The sequence below is a fragment of the Marmota flaviventris genome, chromosome 15 (genome assembly GCF_047511675.1).
Source record: "Marmota flaviventris isolate mMarFla1 chromosome 15, mMarFla1.hap1, whole genome shotgun sequence".
NCBI lineage: Eukaryota > Metazoa > Chordata > Mammalia > Rodentia > Sciuridae > Marmota > Marmota flaviventris.
In genome coordinates, this window is record NC_092512.1 from 71,488,914 (window position 1) to 71,510,075 (window position 21,162).

At 37.3% G+C, this 21,162-nt stretch overlaps 1 protein-coding gene across 1 annotated transcript in view; it reads left to right on the top strand.

Annotated features, from left to right (window-relative positions):
- Prex2 (phosphatidylinositol-3,4,5-trisphosphate dependent Rac exchange factor 2) overlaps window positions 1-15,338 on the top strand; it is a 284,195-nt gene extending 268,857 nt beyond the window's left edge. Inside the window, exons 39-40 of the mRNA XM_071602347.1 lie at window positions 3,810-3,877; window positions 9,920-15,338. Coding sequence (XP_071458448.1) covers window positions 3,810-3,877; window positions 9,920-9,965 — 114 coding nt within the window. The 3' untranslated portion in view covers window positions 9,966-15,338. The remainder of the gene's footprint in view (window positions 1-3,809; window positions 3,878-9,919) is intronic.
- Window positions 15,339-21,162: the final 5,824 nt, after the last annotated feature.

Below are 21,162 nucleotides of genomic sequence, written 5' to 3' on the forward strand. Positions count from 1 at the left end.
AGGAAGCCTATGCAAAAATTGTTTTTGATCTTTTTAGGAAAAGCTGGGATTCCAACATATTCTGTCTTCATACCTTTGGTATCAAGGATCCTACTAGTCACCAAGAAAAGACTTGGGTGTGATAAAGTCCTGGCCTAGTCTCATAGTGTAATATGTAGGCAAATTGCCAGGATACAGCGACCCACATGCAAGTGTAAAACCTCAGTCTTTCAGGATACAGAACAGGGAGCATGGTCCCTCAATAATTGGGAAACTGAGACATTCATTATGGTATCAGAGTTTCCTAGAATAATACCTAGTATAAAGTTAGTGCTAAATGAGGTTTGTTCAGTAATGGTTGTAGCTGGGAAGATTGGAAAAGGCATCTCACACAAGGTGAATATTTGATCATGGCTAAGAGCACAGATTCTTGAGCCAAGCCGCCTCAGTTGGAGTCTCACCTCCATTGTTTATTATCCTGTGATTTGGGACAAGAGTTTTAGTTTCTTTATTTCTTAATTTTTTCACTATTATAACAGGAATATTAATAGCACTTGCCTCATAGTGTTGTAATGAGAATTCTATAAATCGATAGACTTAATGCACTCAAAGCATTAAGTGATTTACTGAATAACCTGTTATTAGCAAATGAAGGTGATATTTTTTTTTTTTGCATCTCAGAGAAAAATGTAATGCAGACAGAGAAAAGAGTATTAGGGAGAGCATTTAGGCAAAGGGAGCAACATGAATGAGTGTGTAAGAATCCAAGTTGAATATATGAAGAATTATATAGATGGGTTCAAGGTAAAACATGCCACATGATGTATTCAGCATGATGAGCATCACATTTAAAGAAAGCAAATCTTTCTATTCACTGCTTAATGGAATATTATGACACTATAGACAAAGAATTAAATGTGAATACTGGGGTCTTGTTAGTGAATCTGTTTTTCACATGGATATGACTTAAAAATTCATAAACCAATTTATGTGTACACTAGGATTGAACAAATAAGTAAAGATGTCATAAGTAATGAGAAGTCAGACCCTCAGTGACTGAAAAAGAAGTCATATATCAGGAAAGGGTGAAGGCTGGAATCTACAATGAACCCTGTGGTACTAGGTTGGAATTAGCAATATCAGTATGACTAATGGGTCCATACACACAACACACACAGACACAAACAGATGTAGGAATGAATGTGGTGTTCAAGTATGTTTGTGTTAATAAATAAGCCCCGTCCTCTGGAAAGCCCTAGAAGTAGTTGTATCATCAACAGTAATGAGCACATCCTGTATCCAAATTCTGGTTTCTAAATACTGTATTCCAATGAAAAGAGCCAAGGCCCTTGGAGAAGTGATGAATTACCAACTGAGACAGAGAAAATGAACCTAGAATATCTTGAGGTGCAGAAAATAAAGACACACTAAAATTAAAACATAATGAGTGTATATCAAAAGGGTACAAGAAGCAACCAGAAAGAGCCCCCATTAGTCAAAACTAGAATGCTTTGAGTAAAAAAAAATTAATAAAAATATTGGATATCTCATACAGTAAAACCAATATATCCAAGTCCATGCTGAGTTAAATATATAATTGAATAATTAAATAATTTGGGGAAAATAATCCTTCTTTACAGAATCCCAGTTCATAAGCACTGCACTAATTTTGTTGCAGACAAAAAAAAATACCAGTGGAGGCTAAAATAGTGAGTGAAAGTTCAAAGAGAAGAAGGATGTTTGCAAAGTCTCATATCCTCTTTCCCGGAGTCTTTGTTAAGTCTGCGAAGGCAAGGTGGGAATGTTGCAGTGGGAAAATAAGGCAGATGCCCCTTAAGTCAAGTGATCAAAGTTAATGTTCCAGGTATTAAGATCTATTGGCATCATATGTCCCCAAATATAATGCACAGAGAAGGGCACAACATCACTTCTGTGATTTTATTATTTTTTTAAAAATTCTTTTTCTCTACCTAATCATGAGAAGACATCAGATAAACATAAGTGGAGACAGTCTACAAAATAATGACAAGCCTGTTAATTAAGGTCACAAGGAGATATTAAGGAACTGTCAGGGGGACAAAGCAGATATGAAACAAAATGCAGTAGGGGATCCAGGATTGGTTTCTGGAAAAGGAAATTGGGGAAAATATGGAACTGGAATCAGATGTGCCATATAGTTAATTGTATTGAACCAATACAGTTCCTGGTTTTTATCATTGTACTGTGATTAAGTAAAGGGTAAACATTAGGAGAAAAAGGATGAAGCATGAAGAAAAATCTCTGTTCTATTTTTATAAATTTTCTCTAAATCTAAAATCACTTTAAAGTGGAAAGTTTTAGCTACTTAATTGCAATTCTTTAATCCGTCCTGTCTTTTGTCACCAGTACCACTACCATCGCTGTTTCCCTATTTGCCTTTTTATTAGGTCCATCTTAAGAGAATTTTTTTTAGGTGTTTTTTTTTTTTTTTTCTCCCTTTTTCTCTTCCCTTGACTTAGTTCAGTATTTGGAAGCTAGAACATTTCAGTTTCTTTTTTTTTAATGTATATTTTTAGTTGTAGATAGACACACTACCTTTATTTATTTATTTTTATGTGTTCTGAGGATCCAACCCGGTGCCTTACATGGGCTAGGCAAGCACTCTACCACTGAGCCACAACCCCAGCTCCAATTTTGCAGTTTCTTAAGCACCGTTCCTTTAGCTATGCCCATCCAAAAAAACTCTGCTGTTTTGTTCTCTATAGTAACTAATTTCCATTAGGAACTGGACAGTAATTATAACTTTATTCATGAACTTGACCAGTTTTAGAAACTTTTTTATTCCTGGAGATCATATTTGTCTGGTGCTGTGGCACATGCCTATAATCCCAGCAATTCAGGAGGCTGAGGCAGGAGGATCTCAAGTTCAAAGTCTGCTTCAGCAACTTAGCAAGGCCCTAAGCAACTCAGTGAGACCTTGTCTCTAAATAAAATACACAAAAAGTATTAGGGATAGCTTAGTGGTTGAGTGCCCCTGGGTTCAATCCCTGGTCCCAAAACCAAAGAAAAGAAGAAGATCGTATTTAAACTATAAACTTTGAGATGAAATTCTTAAACTTCAGAGATCCATATTGATATGGCTTTTCCAGGAATTGCTTTAGAACTATTTCAGAAAGCATTTTCTTGCTAAATATTATTAAGTTTAAAATAGTCAACTATTCAGGAAAAACAGATGCCTGACTATTCCAAGAAGGTGGTGGGACAGCAGGTATTTCTACCTTGTTTGTTTCCTATTTTCAGCATTTGAAGTTATTAATTATTGTGTCTAGGAATAAAGACATAGATGGGATGTTGAACAGGAAGCTGTTAAACTTATTTGAATGATTCAGATGTCTTTAGAAATAATTATTAATCATTTTGAACAGCATAGCATATTTTCTCCCCCCCCCCCCCTTTGCTACTGGGAATTGAACCCAAGGGATCTACAACTGAGGCATACCCCCACTTCTTGTTATTTTTTAGTTAGAAACAAGGTCTCCCTAATTTATTTAGATCCTTGGAAAATTGCTGAGGCTGACCTTGAACTTGCTATCCTCCTGGCTCAGCCTCCTGAATCACTGGGAATACACGTGTATACCACCATGCGCAGCCTTACAACACCTTCATGCCATATTTTGATTCTTAAAAGCATTAATTTCAAAGATGTTCAGGTGGTGATTTCTCTTAGTCCTTATACAGTCTCTCTTGATGTTGAATATATTGTTGGAATAAGTATTCTACATTCAGATATTAATGATATTTAAATAAATAGTAATACAGTATAGAGCTAAAAGTGATTTTCCTGACTTCAGGGAGCAAGAGTTCAGAACACAGCAAAGAATTTGGGAGTGAGAGACCGGACCCCTCAATCAGCTCCAAGGTAAGTACATCCCTGCCTTCTCTTTCCAGAGGGTTCACCAGCTTTTGTTCTGCATGGCTAATATACCTACTTTAGGATATGCCCACTATCGTACTTATAGTATTTCTGGGGATTGACCTCAGAAACACCCAGCCACTAAGTGTGATTAGTTATAAATGATCATAATTAAATGGATACCATCCTATTTTGCACATTCCATTATGAATTTAAAAAAAAAAGTCCACATGGATACAACTAACTGGACCTACAACCAACATACCATTTTCATTTATCCTTCTATTATCATGCATATTCTTTCCTCTATTGGGATTGTCTTTCCTATCTGTGTCTATATGGAAGACTCCTACTTAACCCACAAAATCTACTTTAGTTATCATCTCCTGCTAGTAGTCTTATTTGTGTTCCTTTTCTCTGGTTGCCCTAGGTATCTTGTATATTGCTGTATGATAGCCCTTATGTTATTATATTATGCTGTGGTATTTTGTTGACATGTTTCTGTGCCCAACCTGAATAGGAATTTTCAGGAGTCAGTATGGATTTGTAGATTTTATTCCTTTGCTCACCATAGACATCCAATATCTAAACTGATTTCAAGAACATGTGAATGAGTAAGCATATTAACAGGGCTATCGTCTGAGATGCTAAATATTCACAGTTCACGCATCATCATAAGAAAGGACTCCAGTCTACCTTTAAGACAGATGAACATAGTTAGCATCCACAGAAAAAATGTTTTCCGCTCAGTTTCCCTGGTGATTAGGGTAGGCAGTCATCTATCTTGGAGTGGGACAAAGCTAACTAATTTCTTCTACATGCAATTGCTTTTATACAATTGCCTTTGGACAGGAAGTAGGCTCCTGCAAACACTGTCATGGACAAGACACTTTTTTTATTTGTTTTTATTTGCAACACCATTACCAGAGCAAGAATGAAGACTGCAGCATTTATGAAGTTATATTTCATTCTGAAAAACTACATGGGAAGTGAAATTTCTTTGAAAAGGAAAAACATATCCCCCACCCTGAAATGGATGGAGCATTCATTTTATAGTTGCATTTCTTTTTATTGCTAACTCCTAACTCTGTTTAATCCTCGTCTTGTTATCATTATCTTCCACAGTTGATTAGATTAGAATCTCCCAGTTTCTATTGCTGAAGAATCATTTCACATAAGCCTTGTCTCCTCAATGCCTTGAGCACACATGGTATATTATATAACAGACCCACTGAAGTGTTAAAATCCCAATAAAAAAAAAAAAAAACAAGATAATGGCTTACAGGATGTTTTTAGCTAGATCTTATAAGCACTAATAAACAGTGAGTCTGGGATAAGACTTTAGCATCCTGATCAATAAGCCGATATGCAAGCCAAACACAAGAAAAGCAACTGATGAACTCACTTTCTTCTTTATTGGTTTATGTAATACTTGAAATGAAGCACAATAAAATTAGCCAGCTATAAAGTTAAAATAATAACCCTGAGAGAGAGAGATTAAGAGTAATTAAAAAAAAATGGATTTTAGTTACTCTTTTATTCATTCTACAAGCATCTATTTAGGACCCAAGAAATGCAGCCCACTCTGCTATGCCTCATGAAAAATGTAAACTTGAAATAGAAGTAGCTCTGGCCCTCAAGAAGCTTTTAGTTAAGTAGGCTTGGTGAGGAAAACATCATTGTAAGCAAAGGTGGAATGTGAGAAGCTGTCCTTGGAGGTGGGGTGCAGAGAGAATTCTGAGCACAGAGGTCTGGCATTCCTCCTCAGCTGGAACAGCACTCCAGCCTCAAAGGCAGTGAGTTGAAAGACACATTTGTCTCTCAAGCTCAGACCACCCACAGCAAAGCTAGGGTAGTGAAGTTACCTTCACAAAAGTCTAGTGTGCTCTCTCTGCCTGAGATGGTCTTTGGTTCAAATCCCCCAACCCGTCTCCATCATAGTACACTACATGTGATAATAACTGTGACACAAACTGAGCATAAATTGTCATGAGAACATGGAAGAATCATGTGCAGCCAAAGGAGGGAGAAGGAAGGTCACAGAATGCTCCTGGTCTAGACACGGGGGCCCAGAGAAAACATTACATTCTGAGAACCATACTTGAGTCTGTGTGACTGACAGTTGAAAGTGATATAAGAATAATGTTAAGCAAGGCTGGAGATGCAGGCAGGGGCCAGATCAGAAAGAGACGAACCAGAAATACTGAAGAGTTTTCATCTTAAATTGAAGACAGTAGGGAAGCATCAATAATCTTCCTACTTGGAAGAAGATCTGACTTTTAGAATTTGTCTCAGGTGACATTAGAAGGGTCTATTTCTAAGACTGAGGATAGAAGTTTGAAAGGAGACTATTGAGAACCCCTGTGCTTGAAGGGTGGATTAGAACAGTGCTTAGAAGGCAGACTTACTAGTCTTTGGGCACAAATTGAATGAAGATAGATAGGGGAATGGAATATTCCAGAGTGACTATAAAATCTTTGACTTGGGTAATAAGGGGTTGGTGGTTATTTCCCCTGAGATAGTGGATCACAAGGACTTTCATGTGGGTTATATTTGTGGGCAGTTCAACACACTGGTCCAAAGCCAAGGAGAGGCAAATAGGTGGAGCTGTCTGTGGTCTTGTGAGTCATCAATATTTAGAAAGTCAGTGAGGATATAGAAGTGAATGTTATTGCCATGGTGAGTAGATAACAGATGAGAGAAGATCCAGAACCCACCAGAGAAATGCCAATAGTGAAGAGAAAGCAAAGGAACAGGAGTGACAGAGTCAAAGGAGAGCAATTGGGAACGTGGAAGGAAAATAGGAGCTGGTTGTTCTGGAATTCAAAAAGGAGGAAGTGGCTGTGGTCACACCATAGAAAGAGTGAATGTAATAATTTCTGGAATCAGAATGCTGGAGACAGGAGTGTTAGGGTTTAATAGTGCTGAGGTAGGTTGGTTCTGAGTAGTGACAACGGAAAGTCTACTCCTGGGAGCAGGTTTCCTGGACATCTTGGCTTCATCACATTTTGCATACTCCCCTCTAGGAATCAGGGTCTGAAACGTATCAGAAACTACTTTTGTTTTTAGGATATCAAGGTGGATGAGAAGCATTCCATGTGCTACAGGCGCTTGCAGTCCAATAGAATGGAAATAAAACATAGGTTTGGGCGATCAGATGAATGTGTTGTGATTGAATGGCACTGAAATAGGGGTTGGGGGCAGACTTCCTCTCTTTGGCTACCACGTTTGCATTGGCTTTGCAAAGCAATTATCAAATTTTCATCAACAACCAAATATGTCATTCCAAATGTCAGACCACTAGTTGTGGCATATTGTTTTCTGTTATGTCACAAAATCCAGAAGTATTTTGCTGTAAAGACTTTATTTGTTTAGTGGGAAGGCCGCATCGTACTATAGTGGTGAAAAATGAAGAAAAGAAGAAAAGTGATTTTTTGAGGAGTCCCAGATCCTGCTATGTGATCTTAGTGAGGTCTTCGTTTTTTGAGATTCTATTTTCCAATCTGTAGGATAAAGAGAATTGTCTTGAGATAGAGTACCATTGGTACTTGAACCTCAGAAGAGGCATTTACTTTGTCGTCTCCATTAATACATCTTATATTTTTGCTATATAGAAAGATAAAGAGCATGGGCTGGGGTTGTGACTCAGCTGTAGAGTGCTCACCTAGCATGCACGAGGCCCTGGGTTCAATCCTCAGCACCACAGATAAATAAATAAATAAGATAAAGGTATTATGTCTAACTACAACTACAACTAAAAAATAAATATTAAAGAAAAGAAAGATGAAAAGCCTGATCTATAGAATAAAGTTTGAAAATTCTTCTCTCTGCTAATTTGAATTTGGACTGAATCACCAGCTCCAAAAATGGCTCCCTGAGCCCAAACAGGAATAGGAGGAAGTGGAACCAGGAACAGACCTCACTCCTGCAGGGCACTGGTATGCATGAGTGTAATGAGAATACAGGAAGGGCCCCAGATGTTGGGCAAAAAAAGGCTTCCCGGTGCCCAACAATTTAGCTGCCAAAACACAAATGCCTCAGAGCCGAGTTGGAGTCCAACTCTTTACCTATTACATTTTACTTCCAAACTTCATCTGCCTGCTCTGAATTCCCAGAGCTCAACAATTTCCATTACAAATGTGGCTGAACTCAAATAACCCTGAGTCTCTTCCAAGAAGCCTCAGAAGCTGAATCTGTCCAGCTCCACAGAACCCAGAGCTATTATTTCATTAGGTGATCACAGAGAGTAGCCTTTTCTCCAATTTGCAAGGCAGACATTTCAGACTCATCTACCCAGTGGCATTAGTTACATTCTGTGCAAACGTGCAGAGCAAGGTAATGGGATGTGGTGGCACAGCCTAGATCTCATGGGGCAGGACGTCCACCGCCCATCCTCCTCTTTCTTTTCTACCTGAGTAAAAGCCATTGTGCTTTCTTACTCCTTAGGCAGCCCTGTCAGGGAAATAAGAGGACAGAAATTAAGGAGGAAAAGAACCTTCTGATCATCCGATTTTTTTTTTTCAGTCCTGAGAAAGCAATTTGAAGTAACACCCTATCTTTCAGCTGCAAAAGAACATTTCAAGTACATCAGCTCAATTTAATGCATTCTCTTCTCCAGGAAAGATGAAATAAGCTTTTATAATGTGACATGTCCTTAGTTCAGTATTCATCTCTTCCATGGAAATAACATATAGAACATGAACCACCTTCCCGACTTGAAGTACGTTCAAAGATAATACATTCTGCGTTTCCTAAGAAAGTTCATGTTGTTAACCAAATTTACAACTCTAAATTAAAGTTTTCTCCTTCTTACCCATTGATTTAGAATTAGCATGGAATTAAATGTCAAAGGAGAGAGAATTTATAATTTACTAAATAGGTTAACAATGCATTTACGCTGTGTTCAACGTAATCTGTAAATGGGAGTGAATCACTATAGCTAGCCCTGAGTTTGGACTGCTTTTGAAAAAGGGAAAAGTTGGGGCTCAGAGTGTGGCTCAGAGGTAGAGTGTGTGCTTAGCATGCATGCAGCCCTGGGTTCAATCCTTAGCACCAGAAATAAATAAACAACAGAGGAAGGGGTAGCGTTGGATTCTGCGTTTAAAGTCATTAGCTTAAGCTCTGCAGTTTGACGAGTGTGGAACCTTGGTCATTATTAGAGGTAACAGGTGTAGTCCAATATCCAACCACTTTAGTTCAGCCTCTCTTCTTTCAGGATACACTGAAAGTAATGCACATGGCCTTGAGGTCACTAGAGTTAGGGTTATCTGGCAGCCATCATGTTCACTTTTACTTTGGTTCTAGAATTAGGATTCAACTATTAAAAAGAATGTAGAGACTGGAACTTGTGTAAACTTAGCTAGTTCCTCGGAGTTTTTTGTTAGTGCTCAAACAACTAGACCTGGGCTTCAAAGGGGAGCATCTCCACAGTTAATGTGGATTCTTTGACCCACTTTAGAATCCACTGACCAGGTAAGTGATAGATGGCAGAACCAGGTGGCAAGTCCTTAGGGAACCCCAGCTAATGTGCCTTTGAGATTCAGGCCTCAGGAATCTGCCATGTCAGGCCATTATTCACATCCACACCTCAGGCATAGTCCAAAATGCAGTTAACTTCAAAACTGGTCAGAAAACCAGCAGATCCCTGTGAGATAAGAGCTGTCTTCCTGTAAACAAGATATTCATAATGACAGAGGTGATGGCAATTATAATAATATTACCTCCTGAAATTCAGAGAATAGATTTTTACTACCAGCAAGCTAAGCAGGCTTGGATTGGCAGCACTTGAACAGAACAGCAGGTTTTTAAAATGCAGTGTGGCATAATCAGTAGCCATTGAGAGATGCAAAGAAACCTGGTTTTCTAAATCACAGAACCAAAATTTTAGAGTTTGCTTATTCATATGCTATGCTTAGTGAAGTAAACAATGCGACCTTGACTCCTAGAACCAAAAATAATTACTTTCAATGTATTTGTTATACCAATAAAGTTATCTTAGGTAAGAAAAATACAGTGGGCAGCTGTCAAACTTACCTGTGCCTCTTCTAGGCTGTACAAGCTGTGCGAGCCCCCTCCCCCGGCTGGAGAAGAATGAAGAGAATCCCAAGGAACCAAGCAGGTGGAAGCTTCTGAACACTGGCCCTGACCAGTACATGCTGGTTCAGCATTCTCCACTGAAAATAAAAGAACTGCATTTTTTTCTTTCCTCTAAATCTTTCCCCACGGTGTTTTATAACTAATGCTCAGTTTGTACTTGGATATTTATGCTGGAAATGGGTAGGAGTTCATTCAGACTTCAGCCTCACAAAGTGATCTCTGTAGATTGATATTATGTCTTCATTTTTCGGGCAAAAATTCATCTCCGGAATTTATAGAAAAAAAAAATGTCCGAGATAAAAACATTTAACTATTGGTCTCCTCTCGGATTCATTCGTTTGATTGTATCTGTTTTCAGTCCATTCCCCAAATGGACACATGTAATAATGGATAGTTTTGCTTGAAGAAGTCTGTCACTGAAAAACACATGGTCACACTCGGCACATCATCATGTGAAAGTTAAGAATGGTATAGACTGAGAGGCATAGGTTTCCCATCCCCCACTCATGTCAGAGGAGGGTATATGTGTGGAAGCTGGAAACACATGCTTCTCTGTTTGTCCTAAGGGCTGCTCAGTAGAGGAGAAGAGAGCTTTCAGGCCTCCAGCAAGACTTTCTTCCATTACTTCCAAGTGTACTTTATGCTCATGAACAAGTCCAGTGAGCTGGTGCTGTCTTTGGTCTCTGCTGTGGGCCTGGCTTCCCAAGGATACCTGTCTCAAATAAGTGGCCCTGGGTAGGGCATGGTGTGGGGATCAGAAAGGTGAGGGGAAAGGCAATGGGTCAAGAAGAAAAAAATAAACCTATTTAAAAACTCACATGTCTACCTTAGAAAGAAACCTAAAACTCAGTTTTTGGAAGCCTTTCCACAAGATGTCAGTCTCAAAAGAATTCACCATCAGGAGTGCTTTTTTCATCCAAGTATTGTACAAGATGTGAAAATAAAGCTTTACTTGTTATACTTTAAAAGGACCACTGGAAACCTTGATTGTGGACACAAAGTATATTCCATGTTCATCCTAAAGTCTGTGTGATTTTTGCCATTTCTGCATTGATATAATAGTATGGTTTTATCATTGTGAATAATTAACATTTATTTTAAATCCATAATTCTCAAAATAATGGAAAGATTCTTATTGTGTTTATAATAATTAGAGCCACACTTTGCTTCACAGCAGGAGGCCGCTCTGAGAAAAGTGTCACTAGGCAATTTCATCATCATGCAACTATCATGCGCTTACACAAGCTGAGATGGCTACGACATCATTAGATGGTTTAATTTGTGGGACCCCTGTCATATATGCTATCCTTCATTAACCAGAATGTCATTATGCAGCACATGACTGCATGTGGATTTAGACTAAGTATGTGAAATAACCATGGTTTAGGCAAATCGTTATTAAATTTTAATTTGCAAAATCTAATAATGGCTTTCATACTATCATTAAAAACTTTCATCACTAGCAGTTGTGTTTTGAGTAACAAAAATACCATGTTCTGTATTATGTCTGTAAATTTACTGGTCAAGGTAATAGTTGTTATTTGGCACGGAAGCACTTGAGACTCTTCTGTTGAGCCCATAGGTATAGCGACAAACAAGGAAACCAAGATCAAAGTTTCCAGAGCAAAAGTTGGACATTTTGAGTTTAATGAAGATAATGACCTTCACATAAGTCTCTATATAAATAACTCTGGACTCTCAGAAGTCTCACATTCTTGACATTTTCAGCAAGTGATCCTGAAGGCTCATCTAATTTGTGATTTTTTTCCTGTTTTGAAAATTCAATAACTTTCAACACAGGGCTAATGAGTGAACACAACTGGTTAATTCGCTGGTACTTATCATGTTGTCATTACTGTCTTCTAGTCACCATCCTGGCAGTGATCCTCATCAGAGGCCTGTCACCTAAACATTTTAGAACTTTGCCACATCTCCTGGGCTCCACTATCTGCTCTTTAGGTATTTACAAATTAATATATTTTAAAGGGTCTAATCTCTATAATAGAATATGCTCAATAATATTTTCAGGGTTAAATGTAAGTGTACAATCTATCAGTGTATATGTCACTTACTAAATTCATGAAAGCGTGAATGGTTTATATTAACATGAGTCACTGTTGTTTTTTACGGTAATAATATCTGTAACTAATATTTACTAAATGATCACTGTGTGCTAAGTGGCACCTCTGATTGCTTTTCCCACATTTTGTTACTACTTCACATAATCCTCATAACATTGATATTAGTTGGTATTATTTTTATCACTCCCATTTTATTTGCCTTTGAGGAACTGAAGCAAAGAATGTTCCAGTGACTTGTACCAGTTCGTATGACTCACAAGTGGTAGAAGCAAAGTTCAAACCCAGGAAATCCTTTTTCTTAATATGTTATGCTGCTTTTCCATGTTGATATAACAACTATTGTAATATTACCAATTACTTGTTAGTAAAGCTAGAGTTATATGGCATGTGTTGCCATGAAAATATACATATTAAGCTGAAAAAAAAGTGAATGGGGGCTGGGGTTGTGGCTCAGTGGCAAAGCACTTGCCTTGCATGTGTAGATCACTGGGTTCGATCCTCAGCACCACATAAAGATAATAAATAAATAAAGATATTGTTTCCATCTGTAACGAAAAAAAAAAGTGAATGGAACTATGTGAAATGCCTTTAACACATGAAAATCATAGGATTTCCTGGACATTTTAACATTTGGATATACATTTTGAGGAAACCCAGTGCTGTTGCAAACTGAACAAAATATTTTATATCATATGCCTTATCATCAAAAGATGGTAGTTTTAGATATATATTGCAAGTCTAGAATGTAATGATATAAAATTTGACTATTAATTCCAAGACAGTGGTAATAGTAGAAAAACAAAACAAAACCTAAAAAACATCTAATGGGTCAATTTTTCAATACCATATTATGTCTCCTTATGATACTGGACATTTAATTTGCCTTGAATTTTAGAACCATGTTTCTCTGTAACCATGGTTCCTTCAAATATTTCTAAAGCTTGCTAACTGTTCATCCAAACTCTGGATTTGGATATCTGCCCCTTCCTACCTAAAAGGGAAGGAGAGTCATGCATTGAAATTTGGGATCTCTGCATAGGACCTGACTTAAAAATAATTAATTAGTGGGGCTGTGGTTGTGACTTAGTGGTAGAGCACTTGCCTGGCACATGTGAGACACTGGGTTTGATCCTTAGCACTATGTAGAAATAAATAAATAGAATAAAGGTATTTTGTCCATCTCCAACTAAAAATATTTTTTAAAATAATAATTAGTAATTCAGAGTCAATGCCTCATAAATATTTTATCATAACTGATACATATTTTCTAATATTATAAAATTTAGTGTGCTGTTAAAGAGTATGAGGAGTTTGAAAACACTAGAAATTTACATTTATTTCCATTAGAATTTAAGGAAGGGGAAGAATTTCAGTACTAGTTTTACTTTTGTTAGCTATGTGATGTTGAATTTAGATTGTAAGCTTTATTTTATAAACCACTATCCCAACCTGAAGTCCCACACTATCTTCTGTCCCTTCCAAGTACATTCTTCCAGTGGTTTAGGGTCCTGTGCATTTTGGCCACTCTTCTTGCAGCAACAATATTCAATTTAAAATGAGGTCAACTTCTTAGGATACTGTAAAACCTATGACATTGATTACGACTATTCATTTAAATTTTGTGATCATTAAATGAAAAAGGAAATGAAGTTGATCCTAATGATAACCGTACTAGCCAAGAAAATGAACAGGCAAGCAAATTGTAAGGGGCAAACTGATTTAAGGAAAGCAAACCCTTTTCAAGTCCTCTGGCAGCATATTTTATAGGCAAGATTAGTATTTATTGATTTGGAAGTATTAGGTTGAGAATAAATTACTCCATGTATTTAACAACTAAGAATATATTTTTACCTAAAATACTAAAGTATTCTTTCACTAGATGAAGTAGATCTTTTTCTGTCTAACATGGTTTAATGCTGATTAGTGGGCACCTTTTTTATTCACTTACGTTTTTATAAACTCATAATAAGGAAATGTAAAATCAATAGCCATCCTTCAGGTCGCTTGTACTTTATATTTTACTTTAAATGTCATTTTCCTTTACAATTTACTATTGAAACTAGATTGGACTGAATTTTTGGGAAAAAAAATAATATATATATATATATATATATATATATATATATATATATATATATATTCATTTACCTGTTTGCTGAATGGGTTGTCAGTTGTCTTCTTTAACTATTAGGGAAAAAGATTTTGAAATGGTTTAGGATGATCTGAATTTCAATTATGAAAAAATATTTTGTATTCTCTCAAGTGTTTGCAGTTTTCGTGATAATTCTCAGCAAAGCTTTAACTTTCAGAACAGGTTGGGAAAATATAAGAGGGGCTGTGCCAAGAATAGCCCCAGGTGATTCCCTTTACAAATACTGGCCGCCATCTTCCTTGGTGCTACAATTCCGTAATAGTCATTATGGCTAATCTTTGGTTTCAGAAGAATTTGACTACTTCAACAATTTGCCATTAAAAGCAATGTCAGTATTCATATTGGCAAACATCTAAGAGCAAGCATGGAAGACTGTTACGTGGCCTGTGCGTCTTTTAGCCTTCGTTCCCTAGACACAAGGCCTACTTCACTCAGGATAGTTTGCTTCTCTCTCTGAGAAGAGATTTCTGAAGTCTACTAGGTGTACTAAATGAGATATATCTGTGTGTATGTCTATATATATTGTATGTATTTACGACTTTTGTTTTTATGATAACTCATTATAAAAGTCAGTGAGATTCTTATGTCTTGTTTTACAGTAAGATATGAAAAATGGAATTGTTCAGTGTATGTAATGTAGACATCAGAGCTGTCCAAAGTAGTAAGTGTACTTGGCTGAACATCTTTCAATCACTGATGCTAGTTTGGTATATTTTAGTCTGCTTTTTGAAACCATTATAAAATGCCTGAAATAATAAGCTTATAAAGAAAAAAGGTTCGTTTCAGCTTACAGTTTGAGAGGTTCTAAATGATCACTTGGCCCCATGGTATTGGGCCTGTGGCAAAGCAACATATCCTGGCAGGAGTACATGGCAGAGCATATCCACTCAACTTGTGATCAGGAAGCAAGGAAAGAAAAAGGACCAGGGTCCTGCAGTCCCTTTCAAGGGTACACCCCCCAATGACATAACTTTCTCTCATAAGCCCCACCTGCATATGGTTCCACCAGTAGTGCCCTCTACTACATGGACCTTTGAGGGACATTCAAAATACAAACTGTACTACTCACAATTCAGTTTGAAATTATTTGATCTGGCTTTGCCATCAAGAAGTATCTGATTAAAAAGAAAATCGTTAAGTTTTAAAACTACAGTTCTACTAGAAATAGGAAGGTTTTGGTAGTTAATTTTAGGTGCAAATAACAGAATAAATGTCATGTAGGAATTCAACAAATGCTTTCAAGATTTTATGTTGTACATGGTGCAGCTGGTGGGTTAAGTGTTTGTGTTGGTTGTTTGGTTCGGAAATCTTTGGTGTGTCTGTGTTTATTGATCACTTGTATCTTTTAAAATGGCAATATTTGTAACAAACCTATTCTAATATCATGTGCATATAAATATTGTATGTAGTCAAGAAGACTAAGTTGGTGAAATACTTTAGAAAACACTTTCAAATTTGAATATCTAATGCTTCAAGCAAATTTATTAGAGTTTCAGATGAATATATATTTTTGTAACTGCCAAGTAAATGAGTAGAACATAGCTTTTTGATTAAAAAATATTTTTATAAGTACTCATTTACACAGTATTCATTATTTTAAATAGCAAAAATATCAGATTGGTTCTATAAATAGTAATTGTTTTAAGTATATCTATATTTAACATCATATAACATCCCAAATTTAATGATATATTTCATCTGAATGTGTTATTAGCCCCTTTTCTTGTAAAATATCTATGTAACATAGTTCTGATCACTTTATATTTTGTGTATGATTAAAATTATCAGTGCATTATGTATTTTATGTCATTTATTTGTGTGTGCATTAAATATTGAAATGGTAACATCGTATCACAAATATCAACAATAATAAAGGGAATTGTAGTGGAAGCAGTTCAGCTCCTTTTCATTTACATGTGATTAATTCCTCTTACATTCTTCCCTGATTAAAAGACCAACTATGAAACATGGATTTTTTTTACCCTTCAAGAATTCACAAACTTGACTGGCTCCGTGGTGTGTGCCTGGAATCCCTGGGACTTGGGAGGCTGAGGCAGGAAGATCGCAAGTTCTAAGCCAGCTTCAGCAACTTAGCAAGGACCTAAGCAATTAGCAAGACACTATCTCAAAAATAAAAAGGGTTGGGGATGTGGCTCAGTGGTTAAGTACCTCTGGGTTCAATCCCTGGTATTAAAAAAAAAAAATCAAAAGCTCAATAGAAGAAAGTTGATATGTGTGCATGAAGCAAATATATAAATACGAGCTGGGGAGATAGGAACTACTAGGAAGGAACCAGAATAAGAAGCTTGATAATGAGACATGGCATAGGAAACTTCATGGGAGATAAGACCTGTGCTGTTCTCTGAATTAACTAGCCGAGCTTTCAAGGTGTGTCCAGTACTTAAATTATGTATGAGCCATTCTCCTGGTTGCTGAGGATGTTACAAATGCACATAATTCCCTAAACATAAGGTTAAAGAAATTGGTATATTTAAGGTGATTTGTGGAGTGCACAGACCAAAATGTTAACTACCAATGGAAAGCAATGAGAAGCACAGGCTATAGAAATTGAATTTAGATTCAATTAAACTTGAACTTCTGGAACATCTACAGATTACTTAGCAGCTACTGAGCTAAGCTGAAGAATTTGTAACTAGAAACACATATATGGCCATTGTTGTAATGGAGTTTACAGGCTAAAGGAGGAAACACTGATATTAATATAAAAAATGATGGGAAGGCTAGGTTAGCAAGGGTAGTGGCTTTCAGGACAAAAAAATTAAGCATCAGGATAAGGGAAGCTTTTTAACCTTGTTAGCTAGAACTGAACGACTCTAAGACAGAAATGCAGTGGTATTTTGGTAGGGTGGTGAACAGATTCGTCCGGACAGAGGATAAAGATGTGTGGATGTGATTAGAAAAAGACAGATGGAAAATAAGATGGGGTTTGGGTGGTGTGCATCTCTGAAGGCCGGGCTAAGAGGTCTGGACATAGAGAGTATAAGAAAATTGAGATAAATAGCTGATGGCAGTGATAAGGAATTACAAATTCCAAGTGGGAAGCTTGAAGAATCTGTAGCTGTTGAAGGTGTGGACTAGCTTTGGAAATGTCAAAAACAATATTAATGGAAGAAGCAAAAATCAATAACTGGATTTTACTTTTTGCAGATTGCTAGTAGACTCTGAGATGGCAAATTTAATACAGCTATAAGAGTGAGAAAATAGAATCAGCAAGTGTAGGCTGTTTGTTTTAAAATAGCCTTCGAGCCCCTTGTGTTCCAGAGATGTTCCTGGGACGCACAGGCACCCAGGCACACACCATGCAAGATTTGTGTGTCGGGGGGGGGGGTGTAAAATTAGGTTTGAGAAACACAAAGTTAAGCAAGTTTATTACAGGACTCCCCAATCTCCTAATGTCATAATAACAAACGTGATTGTGGAGGAGGAGAGATGTGGTATGCAGTATTCTTTGAGCTCAAGAGAAAATGGGATGTGTTTCGTGGAAGACTTGTTAATATTTCCCTGGAGTGCAAGTATTCATCAAAGGACAATATGGGGGGAACTGTTCTGGGAAATAACATGAAAGGAAAAAAATAGTTAACACACTAATGGGGACGGCAGAGTGTTTACCTGATGAGGTGTCACACATTGAGGTTAGAAGGAAGAGATGACAATTATTTGCATAAATGAACGGTCACAGCAAGTTAGGGTTAAAAGCAGGTTGCATCATTCTTTCACCCTGAACCTATGTTCAGGGCACCACGGCCAGGAAGAGCTCATTCCACAGGGATTCAAAGGTATCCTCTCCCTTCCCATGCCTAGCCATGTGATTCGATGTCAGGTTGGAGGTCACTTTGATGTGTTAAAACTTGTCTCCAGTTTGCTCTGGTTTCTGGACTAAATTTAGAATGCTTGATGGCCATGGCCCAGGTGTCATAAGTTAGATGACTTAAAGACTAATTTTCTCTTCACAAGAAGTATTCAAAAGACATAGACTGTATGGGGTTCTCCAGCTTGACCTTGGTTGACCACTTGAAGATTATCTAAATGCAGTGATATAAATTCTGATTGATTTCTCAAAGCCAGGTCATACTGTGGCAATATAAACCCCTAGATTTAGAAAGATATTTGTCTCACCTATGCCACCTCCAAGATTTCTTTTAATCCGAAATTTTCCAGATATCTAAACGTGGACCCTCTTCCTTGTGAATCCATGGGAGCAAGTTTCCGTACCAGACTGCCTGGAAATTCAGCAAGTCCTAGACGTCTTAGACTCTCTGCCCTTGACTCACTATGTTGCTCTCATTTAGCAGAAGCCTGTGAACTCCTTGCCAGAAAAGTGATAAAATATATTATTCCAGAGCTGTGTACTCAGAGGGAAAGGGAGTGATTACCACATGATATAATAGAGTGTTCTGTTGAGGGCACTTTACTTCAGAGGGATGAAGACAAGTGCGAACATAAATAATGGTCAAAGAATGACTAAGGACATGTGGGGATTGATTGCCAGGAAATATTAGGTCTACTAAGAACTGCTGCTGTTCTGACTGCCCACATGTCGCCTCACTGTTAAAAATGTTTACCCGGAGGTTAGACATTAGGACGTTACCTAACTTTAGCAAGGAGGGAGCTGAAAATACTGAATGATGAATAGACTGGAAGGTGCCAGGAGGCTTCTACACACAATCTTTGAAAAACTTATTTGAGTTGTATAAGTCATTAAACAGATGCTTAGCTAGGAGAAGCTTCTTCATTCTCTTCTTGAGAGGAGATTCTCAACATAAAATTAACTGTCTTAAAATCCACAGTTCCACAGCCTTTAGTGTATTCACAATGTCGCCTTTATTTACTTCCAAATATTCTCATCACCCTGAAATGGGGGTTTCTAAAATTAAGCTTATATTATATGGAGACAATTGAAGATTCACATTTTTGACCAACATGGAGAAGCATTTCAATGAAGGATGGATAGCCTTTTCAACAAATGGGGCTGGGACGGTAAGATGTCTGCAGGCCTGAAAATGATCCTCCAACTAAATGTTACACACTGCACCAAAAAAATTAACTCCAAATGGACTTAGATTTAAAATATAAAATTACAAAATGTTGCAGGAAAAAATAGAGAAGAAATTCTTAAAGATCTAGAGCTAGACAGATTTTTCTAGCCTTGACATAAAGATCATGATCCATAAAAGGGAAAGTTGATAAATTGGACCTTATCAAAATTTAAAACATTTTCTATTTTAAAGCCTATCTGAAGACAATGAAAAGTGAGTTGCAGACTGGGAGAGAAGTGGAAAACCATCCCATAAATCACTCGTGTCTGATGGAAAGAATTCTGAAAAAAAGTTGCAAAAGATTTCATGCTGTATCATTCATTCATACAAAAATTTTCAACCGGCAAAATGATAGAAATAGACCACAGATTCGTGTGTAGACAGGAGAGAAGTTGGTGTGATTAGGTAAGAGCAACAGGAATTGTTTTTACTCGACAGTATTCATGTCAATATTCTGGTTTGAAACTACTACACTTTTCCAAATTGTAAACCTTTGGGGAAAATTAAGTAAACAATACATATGATCTTTACTTAGTCTTAAGAGCAAAATACCTGGAAATGAAATTACATTTGTCAAAGCTAATAAACACCATGATTGCTTTCTTGTCCTGTCTGCCTTCTAGCATTGGTTCATTCAGAAAGTCAGTTGCACAAATTGAGCATGTCCTATAAGACTTGGTTGTAGCATTTGGTACCCTTTCAGGTCCTGAGGAATTTGTATTTTAGAAGTAGCAGCAAGTTTGTTGCCTGATTAAGAATCCCACTTCAGGACTTAATAACTCCATGATCATAAACAAGTTATTTCCTTTAGCCTCAGATTCCTCAAACGGTAAATTTATAATAATAATGCCATTTGCTCCATATGGCTATAAGATGAACTAAATAAGATCAACTAAATAGGATCCATAGATCAGAATTTAGCATTGAGCCTGACAGTTAGAAGCACCTTTAATGGGAACTAAATGAAAGAGTATTAAGTATTATGGGATTGATCTAAGTTAGTGGTAGAAGGAAAGATCTATTCTCCAGAGACATTTCCTTAAGACAGATGGCTTGTCTGAGGAATTGAGAAATAGAATTTGAGGAGTTGGCTGCAGTTTGAAAGCATGGTTTCCCATGTGAAGGAGTTGTAGTGTATCTTGTAGACAGGGGTGAACCTTTGAACGTTTTCAAGCAGGGGAGCCAATTAACTGATCAGAAGAGTTACTGTTGTGATGATTCATATAATGTTTCTCAGGCCAAGCCCATCAGAACATCTTGAGGAATTGTACTTGGGGGTATCATTCTTAGTAAGCTTTCCAGCTTTGGGGGATTTTATTTTTTGGTACCAGGGCGCCAAACTACTGAGCCATTTCCCACATCCCTTTTTTATTTTGAGACAGGGCCTGGCTAAGTTGTTTAGGGCCTCATTAAACTGGCTTTGAACTTGTGATCCTCCTGCCTCGGCCTTCTGAGCAGCTGGGATTATAGGTGTGCTACACTGCACTGGGCCCAAGTGGTTCTTTTTTGTACACCTATATTTGTAAATTGTTAATCTAAAAGTGGTAGAATTCTTTCTTTGTTGTTTGGTACTGAGAATTGAACCTAGGGGTGCTTTACCACTGAGCTACACCTCCACTGTAGCACCCCTGCCCTTTTTTGAGGTAGGGTCTCACTAAATTGCAGAGGGCCTTGCTAAATTGCTGAGATTATCCTCAAACTTGTGATCTTTCTGCCTCAGCCTCCCAAATCCATAGGATTATAGGTGTGCACCACTGCACCTGGCTAACAGTAGTGGAACTCTTTGTTGTTGTTGTACACATAAATTTATTAAAAGGTCTAGAAGTTCCTGTTGGGTTGAGTACTGACACCAAATGGGACTATCCTAGATAAAGTTGCTAGATAATCTCTTGACTGTTGAGAACA